Source organism: Salvelinus alpinus, chromosome 10 (genome assembly GCF_045679555.1).
Source record: "Salvelinus alpinus chromosome 10, SLU_Salpinus.1, whole genome shotgun sequence".
NCBI lineage: Eukaryota > Metazoa > Chordata > Actinopteri > Salmoniformes > Salmonidae > Salvelinus > Salvelinus alpinus.
Window position 1 is genome coordinate 63,101,463 of NC_092095.1, and position 15,141 is coordinate 63,116,603.

General features: G+C 43.8%; 2 protein-coding genes across 4 annotated transcripts; one reads left to right on the forward strand and one right to left on the reverse strand.

Annotated features, from left to right (window-relative positions):
• The first annotated feature begins 418 nt into the window (after positions 1 to 418).
• Positions 419 to 2,737, forward strand: LOC139532547 (cyclic nucleotide-gated channel cone photoreceptor subunit alpha-like). The gene is made up of 4 exons (XM_071330305.1): positions 419 to 630; positions 739 to 840; positions 938 to 1,044; positions 1,147 to 2,737. The coding sequence occupies exons 2-4, from the start codon at positions 773 to 775 to the stop codon at positions 2,499 to 2,501; spliced, it is 1,530 nt and encodes a 509-aa protein (XP_071186406.1). The 5' UTR covers positions 419 to 630; positions 739 to 772; the 3' UTR covers positions 2,502 to 2,737.
• Positions 2,738 to 4,817: 2,080 nt separating this feature from the next.
• On the reverse strand, positions 4,818 to 12,425 carry LOC139532548 (ubiquitin-protein ligase E3A-like). Of its 3 annotated transcripts, none has more exons than XM_071330306.1 (12): positions 12,104 to 12,425; positions 11,282 to 11,326; positions 10,492 to 10,730; positions 9,640 to 10,319; positions 8,946 to 9,512; positions 8,627 to 8,771; positions 8,229 to 8,434; positions 7,819 to 7,983; positions 7,501 to 7,656; positions 7,334 to 7,407; positions 6,994 to 7,137; positions 4,818 to 6,743 (listed from the first exon to the last, which is right to left on the reverse strand). In XM_071330306.1, exons 1-12 carry the CDS (start codon positions 12,175 to 12,177, stop codon positions 6,623 to 6,625), a joined length of 2,616 nt encoding a protein of 871 aa, XP_071186407.1. In that variant the 5' UTR covers positions 12,178 to 12,425; the 3' UTR covers positions 4,818 to 6,622. The 3 variants fall into 3 exon arrangements, with proteins under 3 accessions (XP_071186407.1, XP_071186408.1, XP_071186409.1); XM_071330307.1 differs by lacking the exon at positions 12,104 to 12,425 and adding an exon at positions 11,952 to 12,079; XM_071330308.1 differs by lacking the exon at positions 11,282 to 11,326.
• Positions 12,426 to 15,141: the final 2,716 nt, after the last annotated feature.

Consider the following 15,141-nt stretch of genomic DNA (forward strand, 5'->3'; position numbering starts at 1 on the left):
CTGGTCTTGATAAATCATTGCACATTGTTTCATGCAGTGGAAAATCTAATTGAAACCAAATAACACCCTCCATGAACATTACAATCCAGTATCACCAAACAAATGTGTAAGAGTGACGTTAGTTCAGTTGATTAGCCTGATCCACCATCCAGACTGCTGCGCTTTTGTTTCTTTTCACTTCGTCTCAGTGGAGGCTGGTGGGAGGAGCTATAGGAGGACGGGCTCATTTTAATGGCTGGAAGGGAATAAATGGAACGCAGTCAAACACATCAAACATATGGAAACCACATGTTTAACTCCATTCCCTTTATTCCATTCCAGCCATTACAATGAGCCCGTCCTCTCCTCCCACCAGCATCTCTGCTTCATATAGAAAACAGAATGTAAGCTTGCGAGATCAGGATGGTAAAACTAGGCTTGGTTGATTACACCCGCTATAGATAATCCTCTTATTTTCCCCTTGTTTAATAGTGTGCTGTGCTGTAGTTAGTACACGCTTCACTGAGATTGATAAAATGATGTGTGGAAAAATAATGTGTTCAGCAAAAAAGACGAGAAGAAGGATGAGAAGAAGCCGGATCCCCCGAAGCCACCTGATAAGAAACCGGATGAGAAGAAACCAGATCCCCCGTAAATATATTCAGTTTCTATGGTTATATGGATGTCTTATATTTATAAACAAAAAAATACGGATTATAAATTAACAGGAAAAAGCTTTGTATTTTATGTTTATTTCAGTAAAGAAGTGTGGATCATTGACCCCGCCACAGATATGTACTATCAATGGCTGACAATAGTAGCTGTCCCAGCATTCTACAACTTAATGCTTCTGGTGCCAAGGTATGTGCTGTTTTAGAAGTCCAGGTTTAGGGTTTCCCAAGATATTGTTGAGTAATTGTGAATGATCAATACTCTTGTGTTTCTGCTTGTCTCCCAGGGCTAGTTTCAATGACCTGCAGGCCAACTATGTAATGCTGTGGATGGTTCTCGACTACACTTCAGATGTCATCTATTACATTGACACGTTTGTGAGATCTAGGACAGGTAAAACCATTCTTGTTTAGGGTTGTTGAAATAATTTCGACATAACATAGCCTCGTTTAACAATTTATTATTTGCGATAAAGCTTTGGAATGTCATCAACAGGTTTCCTGGAACAAGGATTGCTCGTGAAAGACCCAGTGAAACTAAAAGAACACTACCGAGCCCAGAAACAATTTAAATATGACATCATATCGATGATACCTACCGATCTTGCCTTCATTCCATACGGTTACAACAATCCAGAGTTCAGATTCAACCGCCTCGGCAAGATGGCGCGCCTCTTTGAGTTCTTCGACCGAACGGAAACCAGGACAAACTACCCCAACATTTTCAGAATCAGCAACCTTGTGCTTTACATCCTGATCATCATCCACTGGAACGCCTGCGTCTTCTACGCCCTCTCCAAACTCCTGGGCTTCGGCTCAGACACCTGGGTGTACCCAAACATCACTGACCCCGAGATGGGCCAGCTGTCCAGGAAGTACGTCTACTGTCTCTACTGGTCCACCCTGACCCTGACCACCATTGGAGAGACCCCGCCCCCTGTCAGAGACATCGAGTACCTGTTTGTTGTCGCCGACTTCCTCACGGGCGTGCTGATTTTTGCCACCATTGTCGGTAACGTGGGCGCCATGATCTCCAACATGAACGCGGCACGCGCCGAGTTCCAGGCCAAAATCGACTCCATCAAGCAGTACATGGAGTTTCGTAAGGTCTCCAAGGTCCTGGAGGCCAGGGTGGTCAAGTGGTTTGACTACCTGTGGACGGAGAAGAAGACCTGCGACGAGAAGGAGGTTCTGAAGAACCTGCCGGACAAGCTGAAAGCTGAGATTGCCATCAACGTCCACATGGAGACGCTGAGGAAAGTGCGTATCTTCCAGGATTGCGAAGCCGGCCTGCTGATCGAGCTTGTGCTCAAGCTGCAGCCGCAGGTCTTCAGCCCCGGAGACTACATCTGTAAGAAGGGTGACATTGGCCGAGAGATGTACATCATCAAAGAAGGGAAGCTAGCTGTGGTGGCGGACGACGGGGTCACACAGTGGTGTGTGCTGAGCGATGGGGCGTACTTCGGAGATCTCAGTATCCTGGGCATCAAGGGCAGTAAGGCTGGCAACAGAAGAACAGCCAACATCAGGAGCGTGGGTTACTCTGACCTCTTCGCCCTGTCTAAAGACGACCTGATGGATGCTCTCACTGAGTACCCTGACGCCAAGTACGCTCTGGAGGAGAAAGGCAAGGCCATCCTGATGAAAGACAACCTCATTGATGAGGAATTGGGAAACAAGGTCGACCCCAGAGAAATGGAGAACAAAGTCCTTACGATGGAGACCAACATGGAGGTCATGACAATCAAGTTCACCAGAATGATTGCCGAGTGGGCAACATACCAGGCCAAGGTCAAGCAGCGCATCAGCAACATGGAGGCCAGGGTCAAACCCCTCAGGCAGGACAAATAATCAGGCAGGACAAATAATCACATGCAGAATATCTACTCTACATATTTGACAGACACGGACATTAAATGTAAATATATAGCCCATACTCACAATTTAGATCTGGTTAGATCTAAATAGCTTTCCATCCAAGTGGATTATAACCATAAACTGTATTGTTGACTAGTCAAAAGCAGTGAAGGCTGGTGGGAGGAGCTATAGGAGGACAGGCTCATTGTAATGGTTGCAATGGAATAAATGGAACGCAGTCAAACATGTGGTTTCCATATGTTTGATACTGTTACATTTTTTGCATTCCAGCCATTACAATGAGCCAGTCCTCCTATAGCTCCTCCCACCAGCCTCCACTGGTCAAAAGTATACCTAGATTCAAACATAAACTCAGCCAAAAAAGAAACGTTCTCTCACTGTCAACTGCGTTTATTTTCAGAAAACTTAACATGTGTAAATATTTGTATGAACATAAGAAGATTCAACAACTGAGACATAAACTGAACAGGTTCCACAGACATGTGACTAACAGAAATGGAATAATGTGTCCCTGAAGGGGGGGGGGGGCAGAATCAAAAGTAACAGTCAGTATCTGGTGTGGCCACCAGCTGCATTATGTACCGCAGTGCATCTCCTCCTCATGGACTGCACCAGATTTGCCAGTTCTTGCTGTGAGATGTTACCACACTCTTCCACCAAGGCACCTGCAAGTTCCCGGACATTTCTGGCGAGGTCCCAGATGTGCTCAATGGGATTGAGATCCGGGCTCTTCGCTGGCCATGGCAGAACACTGACATTCCTGTCTTGCAGGAAATCACGCACAGAACGAGCAGTATGGCTGGTGGCATTGTCATACTGGAGGGACATGTCAGGATGAGCCTGCAGGAAGGGTACCACATGAGGGAGGAGGGTGTCTTCCTTGTAATGCACAGCATTGAGATTGCCTGCAATGACAACAAGCTCAGTCCGATGATGCTGTGACACACCACCCCAGACCATGATGGACCCTCCACCTCCAAATAGATCCCGCTCCAGAGTACAGGCCTCGGTGTAACGCTCGTTCCTTCGACGGTAAACGCGAATCCAACCAACACCCCTGGTGAGACAAAACCGCGACTCATCAGTGAAGAGCACTCTTTGCATGTCCTGTCTGGTCCAGTGACGGTGGGTTTGTGCCCATAGGTGACGTTGTTGCCGGTGATGTCTGGTGAGGACCTGCCTTACAACAGGCCTACAAGCCCTCAGTCCAGCCTCTCTCAGCCTATTGCAGACAGTCTGAGCACTGATGCAGAGATTGTGCGTTCCTGGTGTAACTCGGGCAGTTATTGTTGCCATCCTGTACCTGTCCCGCAGGTGTGATGTTCGGATGTACCGATCCTGTGCAGGTGTTGTTACACGTGGTCTGCCACTGCGAGGACGATCAGCTGTCCGTCCTGTCTCCCTGTAGCACTGTCTTAGGCGTCTCACAGTACGGACATACCAATTTATTGCCCTGGCCACATCTGCAGCCCTCGTGCCTCCTTGCAGCATGCCTAAGGCACGTTCACGCAGATTAGCAGGGATCCTGGGCATCTTTCTTTTGGTGTTTTTCAAAGTCAGTAGAAAGGCCTCTTTAGTGTCCTACGTTTTCATAACTGTGACCTTAACTGCCTACCGTCTGTAAGCTGTTAGTGTCTTAACAACCGTTCCACAGGTGCATGTTCATTAATTGTTTATGGTTCATTGAACAATAATGGGAAAGTGTTTAAACCCTTTACAATGAAGATCTGTGAAGTTCTTTGGATTTTTACAAATTATCTTTGAAAGACATGGTCCTGAAAAAAGGAAGTTTATTTTTTTGCTGAGTTTAGTTATTTGTCCTGCTTGTTTGATAGGTTTAAAGTGATACCAAAATGTTTTTATTTTGTAATAAATACAGATTATCCAAAATCGGCCTGTATTTGAATATTTCTGCTGGTGTGCTTTTGAAATGTCTAGGTCAGTTGCAATGGACATTACCTGAAAATAATTGGATGTCATTTTCACTTCAACTCAGATTGTACTGTACTTGTTAAAACTAAGAAGCTTAAAACTGTAAAATCAAATGCAAACATATTTATTTGAACTTTCAGTAATATGTTCTCTTTTCAGTGGTTGATCATCTCGGCTCTTTTAAGCCAATCGACTGAATGTATGGTGTTGAATAAATTAACATGTCTTGATTAACTTCACTGGGGTACGAGACAGTAAAAAAGTACTTCAGAATCATAAAATGACACACACAATCCTCAAAAGTCTTACAAATCCATCTGTTTGCATATGTTTAAATTAATCCTCACAAAGTACAAGTTGGAAAAAAGCAGTCACTTTTATTTAGCATGTTTTCACAACACTTGATTTTAAGCCTTTTTATCATAAATTTTTAAAGGTAACAGTTAATTCAAACCAACCTATAAACTGACTGCTTCCATTCCAAGATCAGGGTGAAAGTTTTCCATTCTCTGGGCCCTGGAGTCCTTTTAAATGTACAGGCGAGCAGCAACTTCAGCAGTACAAAACAGAGATACAAATAAATGAGGTACAGCAGAAACCCAAAGAAGCGATGGAGGAAGGGAAGGCTCAGGGCGCAATATCTGAAATGTATTTGTTGGGGCAGGTTCTTCACAAGCAGCCCTGAGCACCGTTGTTAAGTGGCATTACTGCGAGCTGGCTGACTGCTTACGCCCCAACAGACTGAAAGACGGCATCAGGATTCAGGATCCATTGATATTCCTAAGCAGTGATTACATCCCTATGGAATTGTCCAGAAACTAAAAGACAAAGAAACAAATCAACTGTTTACTGTGCCAGTGCAGAAGGAATTTTCACAGCTAACTTTTCCAAATCAAAAATTAACAATTTTAAAAAAGGTCTGTCGTAAGTTATTTTTCTACACAGAGACAAATCTTCTAGATTGCTGAAGAAGATCACTGGAGAGCAAAGATTTGTCAGTAACACTTGGCAAATGTCTGTAGACATTTCATTTAGTACAAAATGCCTTGATTCTAAAAGGAAGATACCCTAGCTAAACCTGGGACATATTTGGGGTTGGTCATCTAGAAGTGTAGACAACCAGAATAAATGCTATTCTGATTGTATAAATGTACTGAGGATTACAACATAACCCCGGTTAGACAAGGGCAACACAGGAAGCCTTTAGAAAAAAATATTTGAGAACAATCATGTACTTGTGGCCCAAAAAAATAAAACATTCTGAAAATGTCTAAGTGCACTTACAACAGCTCCGACAAAGTTTCAGTCTACTCTCAGTGCTCCAATGGTGAAAATAATGGTCCCCCCCCCAAATGGCACCCTAATGGGCCCTAGTCAACAGTAGAACACTAGATAGGGAATAGGGTGTCATTTAGGACAGATGCTCAAGGTAAACATTTTCTGAAGATGCTGTCTGAATGAAATTACTTTCCAAGTTCCAAACACTTCCATGAAAAACGGAGTCTGGTTCGATTGGATAAATAATATGGAAGGTGTGAGGGGGGGGGGGGGCAGGACATCATATAAACTCCAAGAGCTCACGGTTTCCCTCGTCACATCAGCTTCTGACTACAGCGATGCAACCGAACGATCACAAAGTAACAGACTGCAATGAGGACTGCGATGCATGAATGGATGGAGCCTTTTCTGACTCACAAATGGTAAAAGGTTTCTACATTGTCATTGTCACAATCCAGATTATTAAATAATCCCAGCCCTCCCCTTTCCCAACAAGAAAAGTTGTTCATCCAGTCAAGCATCAAAATAACCGATTTCAACCTTAAAATAAATAGTAAGGGGGAAACAATCCTCTGTACATAAAACAATGAAATAAGATAAAGGATGTGTTCAGAACACATTCACACAACGTGGGAAGGGAAACGTACGTTTGATCACATGAAGTTCAATGAAGCTGCTCCAAGAGATCGGGACGCTGGCACGGACAAACTCCACTACTAGGGCGCTCTACCTTAAGATTAACCATTGTGTTGGTTTTCGGCTTTTCTCATCTCGAATCTTAAAACGATTTTGTGTTGGTTGGTCATCTTTCGTTTATTTTTTCTGATATGGGGGAAGAGGGAGATTGTGAAAAGGAGTCCTTTTTCAGTGTGGCAGCCATGGCCTCAGAGCATGCCAAACCCTTTGGCATAGAGGATAGCTTTGAGCAGTCTCTCTCTCAGCTTCTCCTTGGTGTCGTACTCCGGGAGCAGCAGCACGTTGAAGCAGGTGTGAGATGTGGGTAACCTGCAGAAAGGGGCAGAGGAGAGGGAATGGGTCAAAGGCCATTCCAATTGTCAAGGTCAACAGGCGATTAATTTGGAATGGGATTACATTGAACTGTAACCTGAAGACAATTCATCAATTTCCCCTCAAACCAAATGCATGCAAAGTACATGGTTATTTTTATATACACAGTTGAACACATTTGTTAGTTGCATGTTTCCAAAGTGATGCGAGTGAGCTCTGTGGGCCTGCAGAAGGAAGACATCCTCACCTGTCTGTGTCGGGGCCGTTCTTGGCGATGATCATCTTGAGCTTTCCCAGGCCTCCGACAGGGGCTCTGTCTGTGCCCGTGGTGAACTGCAGGAACAGCCTCTTCTGCTCCTCAGCAAACGAGTGCAGCGTCTCCCAGAACTCCCTGGTGGGTCAAGTAAAGACGAGGCTTTATATTAGTGTCATAATCAGGGTTTTGGGTCACTGTCCCTGATGTCAGCAGCAGATCAAACCGCTGAATTTCAACATTTTTGTACGGCCCTTTCTGCAGTCAAGTCCCTTTTGAAGTAATGATTCATCACCTCCACACACACACACCCTAAAATAAGGCAATTCCTTACTTAATGATGCGTGAATCTCTGCTGTAGCCGCCATCGTATTCTGTCGTTTCTTCAAGTGCTTGAAAGTCTAGATTCTGTGTGTGATACACACATTATGGAGTTAAAATCATATTTAAAAACCACAAAAAATAAATACAAACGACTAAATTCTCTTTTCTACAGCTTACCCTGCTTCCACAGATGAGCAGCTCGATTTCCTCCGGCCGGAATAAATATTTCAGCGGGGACTCGTTGGTGACCATGTGAAAACCTCTTCTGAAGGCTTTGAACTGCTTCTCAACGCTCTTATTCAGCATGTACTCCGCATACTGAGCTACAAACTCCTGTCGACCACAAGATGAAACAACGGCATGATTCTCTGGATGGAACGCTACCTCATTCAACTGGTAAAATAAGCTACATCTAAAACAGAAAAACCCTAATAATTAAAATGTCTAAAAGCATGATTTTGAGTGAAATCATTTTCACAAATTCTTGAAACTCACTTTTCTGTTCTCGTTGGTGACTGGAATTTGATCCCCATTTTCCCTTAAGTCGTACATGAGGGGGTTTCCGAACAGGTCCGTCTGGGATATCTGGAAGGTGATCATCATGTCCTCCTCCACACTACCCTCGTACTCTAACAGCTCCTTCAGACTCTGGTACAGAACCTGCACACAGACAACAGGACACAGGGGAGAGCAGACAGAAACACGTTATCAATAACACCTTCGTACAAACCACCATTTCAATGGTATTTAGCTGTTAAGGTATTTATTACCCTGAAAGAAAGTACAAAGAAATTTAACACCATAGGAGTCGACAGCCATGTCGCAGCACATTGGTTTAAATACCACTCTGGAGATGAATATCATTAAGCTCATTTTATTAATAAAACAGGACATCAAACACTAACCGGATTGGAGTCTGCGAGGTCCCGGAAGGTTCCTTTCTTGCCCATGAGCTTTCTGTAGACCACCATGGGGAAGTGAACGTCCAGGATGCAGTTGTTGTAAATGGCCAGGCCAAGGACGATGCCGATCAGCGTGAACTGACCCTCGTTTTCAAACGACGACGGGTTGAACCAGAACATCTTGGTGCGCTCGTCGTACGCAAACATTCCTGAAGAGAAGGAAGCCGTGTTAAGGACAAGGAACAACCTTTACGATATACAACACAAACCAACCACATCCACTGCAGTAACGACGAGGACCTTTATAAAACACAACAGCAACACAAATCAACCACATCCATTCCCAGTCTCACAGTGACGGTTCAGCAACGTATCGACCGACTGACGACTTGGTTTCTCACCAATATCTGGGTTGAAGATCTCCTCCACGACGAGCTGAAAGAACTCTTTGGAAACCCCTCCTTCATCTACACCTTGCTCTCCTTCAAACTCCACATACAGCTGCTTCTTCAAGTCTGCAGGATTCTCCATGGCGATCATCTCAAGCTAACAGGAAGAATAGAAGTAAAATAATGATCTAAGACTAGTGTGAGGAATATAGAGGACACTCTCTCCAGTCAGTACAAACACCACTCCAATGCTTTTAAATCCTTGAGGGGGAGTAGACAAAACAAGTGCACACTTCGGGGTGGTAGAAACTAAACGGGGCCTTGGACTTACCCTGACGAGGGCATCATCGATGATGTGGTCTCGGCGTACTTTAAGCCTCAGGTAGGGGTTGAGCTGCTGTCCCTGCACCAGGCTGTAGAGTACTGTGATGCGTCGCTCGCTGTACATGCGGATGCGGTTATCGTAGTACAGGCCCAGGTTCTTGGTCACGGCGTTGAGGATGAACGGACACGTCATGAAGGAGAACTTGTTCTCCGTCTCCACTTTAAAGAATGTGTAGTCCTTGTCCATCTCTAGGACTTCATTCAGGGGCTCATTGACAAACTCCTCAAAGGGGATGAGGGGCCGCCGGCTGTCGGACGTCCGGATGGTAAGCTCAGTCTCCAGGGGGTCCACCCGGGGGCCCTTCTTGTTTCTCCTCTCCTCTCCCAGCAGCTCCTGCAGCGTCAACTCGCTGGACTCAGGGATGGGCTCCTCGTCCTCCTCTTCGTTGTGCTCCGTGTCCACCTCCCCTCCCATGACATTTGCATAGTAGACAATCTTCAAGCACTTGGTGGCTGCCACCACAGCATCGTCGTCGTTCACCAGGTTGCGACTGTTGAACTCGTTGCTGACCACCTTAGCAATTAAGATAATAATACATTTAATTTGTATAGAGCTTTTCATTACAGAGGAATCTCACAACTCTATGTAGGCCAACAAAAAGAAACAAAGAAAATACAAAATACCAAGAGAATCTAGCTACCTTGTAGGTGATGAGCTGCTGGAAGGTCTCCATTATGCGGTGGATCTGCTTAGCACTGTAGTGAGACCACAGGCGGGCCAGCTTGGCCAGCGCAGGTAGGGGTAGCTTGCTCATGGCCCTGCAGAACTGGGGCAGGGCGATCTCCAGGTAGTCTGGGCTGTGGAGGTTACTATTCTCCATCACCACCACAAACAAGTTCAGGTAGTTGGGGTCCCGGGAGTAGACGTTGTGGTACGTCAGGTCACATTCCACGTTGGGCGACAGGTAGACCAGTGCGTTGAGGAAGGCAGCTTCGATCTTATCGTTGGACAGCAGTCTCTGATAGACCCTCCTGACCGCGTCGATGTCCACAGACACCTCGTCAGGACCCAGCTTCCCCACATCATTGTCCCCTGATGCAGCGCCGTCTAACCGGGATGAGGAACCGGGTGAGTCCTCCTCCATAGCAGCAGCGGAGCAGGCGGCCGCTTCCTCCTCGTCCTCGTCTTTGTCCTCGTCCTTGCTCTGGAGGGACTTGAGCTCCTCCTTGGTGGGTGGTTTGGACCGGCGGAAGCTCTGCACCAGGCCCTCTGCGCTGGAGAACACCCGTCCTATGACCCGGATCAGAGGGGAGTAGTCCTCCTTTTCTCCACAGATGTGTAGGATCTCATACACTTTCTCCTCTGTTAGGTAATTTACATCTGGAAAACATCAATGTAATATAGTTAATTAACGCAGCATATGTAATATCCAGTTAAGGCTAAAAAGTTAACCGTTTCAGTTAAATCGACAGTCTGATTCTGAAATTCTGCAATACAATTGAAACACTCCGAAAAGTATTGATGCACGAATGAGTCACTTATGCCAACACACCTTTGAAGTCGTCCCTTACACAATGGTTCATTGTGGTGCCTTTCTTGGAGGGGTGTGGGTCGCACAGTTTGGCATTGATCTTGTACAGCTCCAGGGCCTTGACGGCGGCTGCATTGTTGTCCAAGCGGTGGGAGCCCTGGGACGAGGAGCACCACGCGTTCCAGCAGGAGTCATTTCCACAGCCCTCCGTTAACTGGTGGTAGTAGCGCTCTATTAGATGCTTGGCGGCTGCTCGCTTCCTGAATTGGAGGCCGTTCAGATTGGAAGCATGGAGAGTTATGAAACTGGCTGCGAGTCTCAATCAAAACAGCACTGAAATCAGTCTTATCAACATCCAGTGGTAAACATAAAAAAAACTAAAAACAAAGGGAACTTAATGTCATTTATAAATATCAATGTGGTCTACATTGGAAATGAGATAAGCACCTAAACATTTAAGAACGAAAACGTTCATTTTCATTGGGAACTTGTGGACTCTGCATCCACTGTGTGCCTGCTCTTGTCAGCAGACCACGCAGGAGGGATGGTGTGTGGAAGCCAAAAAGGAAAATTATTAAATTGAAGGTGCATGGAGGGGTGCATGGATTGTGACACTTTGACAGAATGACTGTGTTGGTTAGTGAAAGGAGGGAGATATTAAATATTAGCATTCCATAGATAGAGAACGACATTCCATAGATAGTCAATTAACATGTTCTGAGGTAGGTGACTAAATTAACTTACTGTACTCTAGCTAGCTACTGTATGTTAATCACATAATGACATGACTGACAACTTAAACTAAACTTACATTCGGCTTGCTTCAGTGTTTTCTATGTCAGACTCCTCTTGTATTCTAAACAAACAAACACATCAATAGCATAGGTCAGGAATATGTAGCTAAATCTGTTGACAGAACCATCTAGCCTACCTACTACAGCTAGCTATAGCAGAGAAATTAACTAACTTGTCTAGCGCGTGAAACGAATTTTACTAGTGTAGCGTTAGCTAACTAGCTAGTTAAGATAGCCACAACAACTAACAGTAAGTGAACGCTAGTTAATCTTAGGTTAATGTAAACACATTTCTGACTGATGATGAAATTGCTATAGGAACAGCGAATATAAATCTGCAAAGACCGATACAAGTAACTAACGTTGGCTAGCTAGCAAACGCAGACAGAGTGATGACCGTGCAGCTTGCTTGCTAAGTAGCTAGGCAAAGTCGTTCAGGTGATAAGACAGCCGATAATACAATAGTGAGTGAACTAGCTAATGTTTTAGGTAACATAGTTACAATTCAGCAATACATCGTCGTAACTGTACGTTAACGTGAAATCAGAACAGCAAACGAACTAGCTACCTAATAGTGATGTTAATAACTAGCTAAGTAGCATTGCTAGCTAGCCAACTAGCGGTTGCTAAATTCACTTTTCAGGCCTATTCTAGATAGAGGGCTACGTTAACTAGCTACCTACATACCTGGAAATCTGCATGAATGTTGCACTTTTACATGCCAGTAACATAGCTAGCTATCCAGCCAGAAACCAGAAGTTGGGAAACATTTTATTGTTACGATACAAAAACATGCACCCTTCCCCAAACCACGACACTCTATTTATCTCCATGCCGACCTGTCGTATCCTCCTGCAGGGGATGTCTCGGCCTGTGGTAGCGCACACTCACAGTCCCTCTCGTCGGAATTCATACGAGACTTTCTCCCGCAGTTGCCCGTGATCCTGTGTAACTGTATGAATGAACACTTTCTCTACAGGTTGGATAAATTTTCAACAAATCGTTATGTTACTGCTAAAGGCTCTTGACGGTGATGGGCGATTTTATTGAATAAGGAATTTCATATAAGGCCTATTTCATGCTCTAGTCTCTGTTCGGTGTTTACAGCCATCTTGACTTCAACAACCCGAACTGGGGACACGTCCCAGCATGCAATGTTGCGGTCGGAATGTTTTGTTCAAAAGCCTTTTCCCTCACTTTTGAGCTCAGTTCAGTCATTTAGCAAGTGCAAAAAATCGTGAAGCCTTTGTATGCCTGTTACAAACGCCTCCAAAATACATAGCTATCCCTATTAAAATTGTGGCTATCAAGTGTTCCTTGAATCAGGCAAACCGGGTTCCGCCACTGTTCACTACACCGGTGTCAGAAGTGGGATACATGTACTATCGTTTTAATTCTTAAACATCTACGCTGGGGGGGATCCTTTAGCTATATAATATTTTTGTTTAATTTATAAAATATTTAATTTGGCCTTTACTACTATAGCCTATAGAAACGCATTGAATAACACATTCATGAATGGCAACAAAAAAAATACAGTAAAAAAATAAATCATAAGGAATAAGGTTTTGAAGTGTCTGTCCTATATAAGAAAACTCAGGAAATATATATATATATATTTTTTACACATACAGTATTTAACCCCTTATTTTTGTTACTTAGATTAACGCATAGACTCTAGGGTATAACCAGTGATGTTGAGACTCATACCCTTCCACAGATCCTGTTTCTTCTTTATTATTTCCATATTATTGTTACATTGATACAGCCAGGCCTAATTCCATACATTACCACTGTAAATTATCTGTACTTTCTCAAGTAGGCCTAAATTACATGCAATTAAAGATGTAATCCATAAAAAAAATTCTCTAAGGGAATTGATCATCACTTTTACAGGAATCACACTAAATATTATCACATGTTCATGGTTGGGCCAAAAGTAAATAGTCTTCATTTCTGGAACGAGTTCTTGCAAAGGGACGTGGATCTTGAAAAGATTAGGAAACATAAAACACAAGATGTTAGTGCTGATTTGACCTGTGATGATTACTGTAATTACAATGATGATATTAATGAATGCTTAAACCTACTGGAACCTACTTTTGCCTGAGATGAGCCCCATCATGCAAGAAAACACCATACAAGGGCAGTTGCAGCATAAAGACAGTAACACCTGGAAAGAAAATAATGATTTAGAAGTGACCTGTCTGCTTCAGAGATACGCTGCAGTTCTGACTTTTCTTTAAATAGATACATTATGGCAGATATCTCCCCAACACTAGACAAGAAGATATTTAATAAACACTGAACAAAAACATAAACGCAACATATAGTGTTGGTCCAATGTTTCATGAGCTGAAATAAAAAATCCCAGAAATGTTCCATATGCACAAAAGGCTTATTTCTCTCAGATTTTGTGCACAAATTTGTTGACATCCCTGTTAGTGAGCATTTCTCCATTGCCAAGATAATCCATCCACCTGACAGGTGTGGCATATCAAGAAGCTGATAAAACAGCATGATCATTACACAGATGCACCTTGTGCCGGGGACAATAAAACACCACTTTAAAATGTGCAGTTTTGTCACATGACACAATGCCACAGATGTCTCAAGTTTTGAGGGAGTGTGCAATTGGCATGCTGACTGCAGGAATATCAACCAGAGCTGTTGCCAAATAATTGAATGTTAATTTCTCTACCAAAAGCAGCCTCAAATGTTGTTTTAGAGAATTTGGCAGTACGTCCAACTGGCCTAACAACCGCAGACTATGTGTAACCACACAAGCCCAGGACCTCCACATCCGGCTTCTTCACCTGCAGGATCGTCTGAAACCAGCCACCCGGACAGCTGATGAAACTGTGGGTTTGCACAACCAAAGAATTTCTGCACAAACTGTCAAAAACCGTCTCAGGGAAGCTCATCAGCAAATGCTTACCTTCAATGGCCACTCTGTTCACAGTGTGAATAGAGTGCCCCATGGTGGCGGTGGGGTTATTGTATGGACTGGCATAAGCTACGGACAACGAACACAATTGCATTTTATCGATGGCAATTTTAATGCACAAGTATACCGTGACGAGATCCTGAGGCCCATTTTGTGCCATTCATCCACCGCCATCATGTTTCAGCATAATGCACTGCCCCATTTCGCAAGGATCTGTACACAGTTCCTGGAAGATGAAAATGGCCCAGTTCTTCCATGGCCTGCATACTCACCAGACATGTCACACATTGAGCATGTTTGGGGGGGCTGGATCAACATGTACAACAGCGTGTTCCAGTTCACTCAAATATACAGCAACTTCGCACAGAGGAGTGGGACAACATTCCACAGGCCACAATCAACAGCCTGATCAACTCTATGTGAAGGAGATGTGTCACGCTACATGAGGCAAATGGTGGTCACACCAGATAATGACTTGTTTTCTGATCCACTCCCCTACCTCTTTTTTTAAAGGTATCTGTGACCAACAGATGCATATCTGTATTCCCAGTCATGTGAAATCCATAGATGATTGTTTAATTAATTAATTTAAATGTACTTATTTCCTATGAACTGTAAATCAGTAAAATCTTTGAAATTGTTGCACGTTGCATTTATATTTTTGTTTAGTATAGTAGTTGCTGGTGTATGGTAACTTTTTTATCATACCATGACAAGGTTTAGAATCCGAGCTAGACAGACATGATTTCTTGCCTGTAAAAAAAGTAGAGGAAAAATTAGTACATCAAATACAGAGATACTGTATTCAAAATGATGATTAATTGATACCATACCATAGGATCTATGTCAAACTTCTGGCTAATATTTCTGACTGCTGCATCATTGCGAGGACAGTCCAGTAGTCCTCCCTGGTTCTCATGGAACAGACAG

Bases quoted from the DNA above. Each gene is read 5' to 3' on its own strand.
- LOC139532548 (XM_071330306.1), bottom strand. From the start codon at position 12,177: ATGAATTCCGACGAGAGGGACTGTGAGTGTGCGCTACCACAGGCCGAG. The intron at 8,435-8,626 runs GTGAGAAACCAA...CCTTCTCTTCAG, and splicing joins GATCTTCAACCCAGATATTG to GAATGTTTGCGTACGACGAG. The intron at 7,138-7,333 runs GTAAGGAATTGC...TTGACCCACCAG, and splicing joins AGAGATTCACGCATCATTAA to GGAGTTCTGGGAGACGCTGC.
- LOC139532547 (XM_071330305.1), top strand. From the start codon at position 773: ATGTACTATCAATGGCTGACAATAGTAGCTGTCCCAGCATTCTACAAC. The intron at 841-937 runs GTATGTGCTGTT...CTTGTCTCCCAG, and splicing joins TTAATGCTTCTGGTGCCAAG to GGCTAGTTTCAATGACCTGC. The intron at 1,045-1,146 runs GTAAAACCATTC...TGTCATCAACAG, and splicing joins GTTTGTGAGATCTAGGACAG to GTTTCCTGGAACAAGGATTG.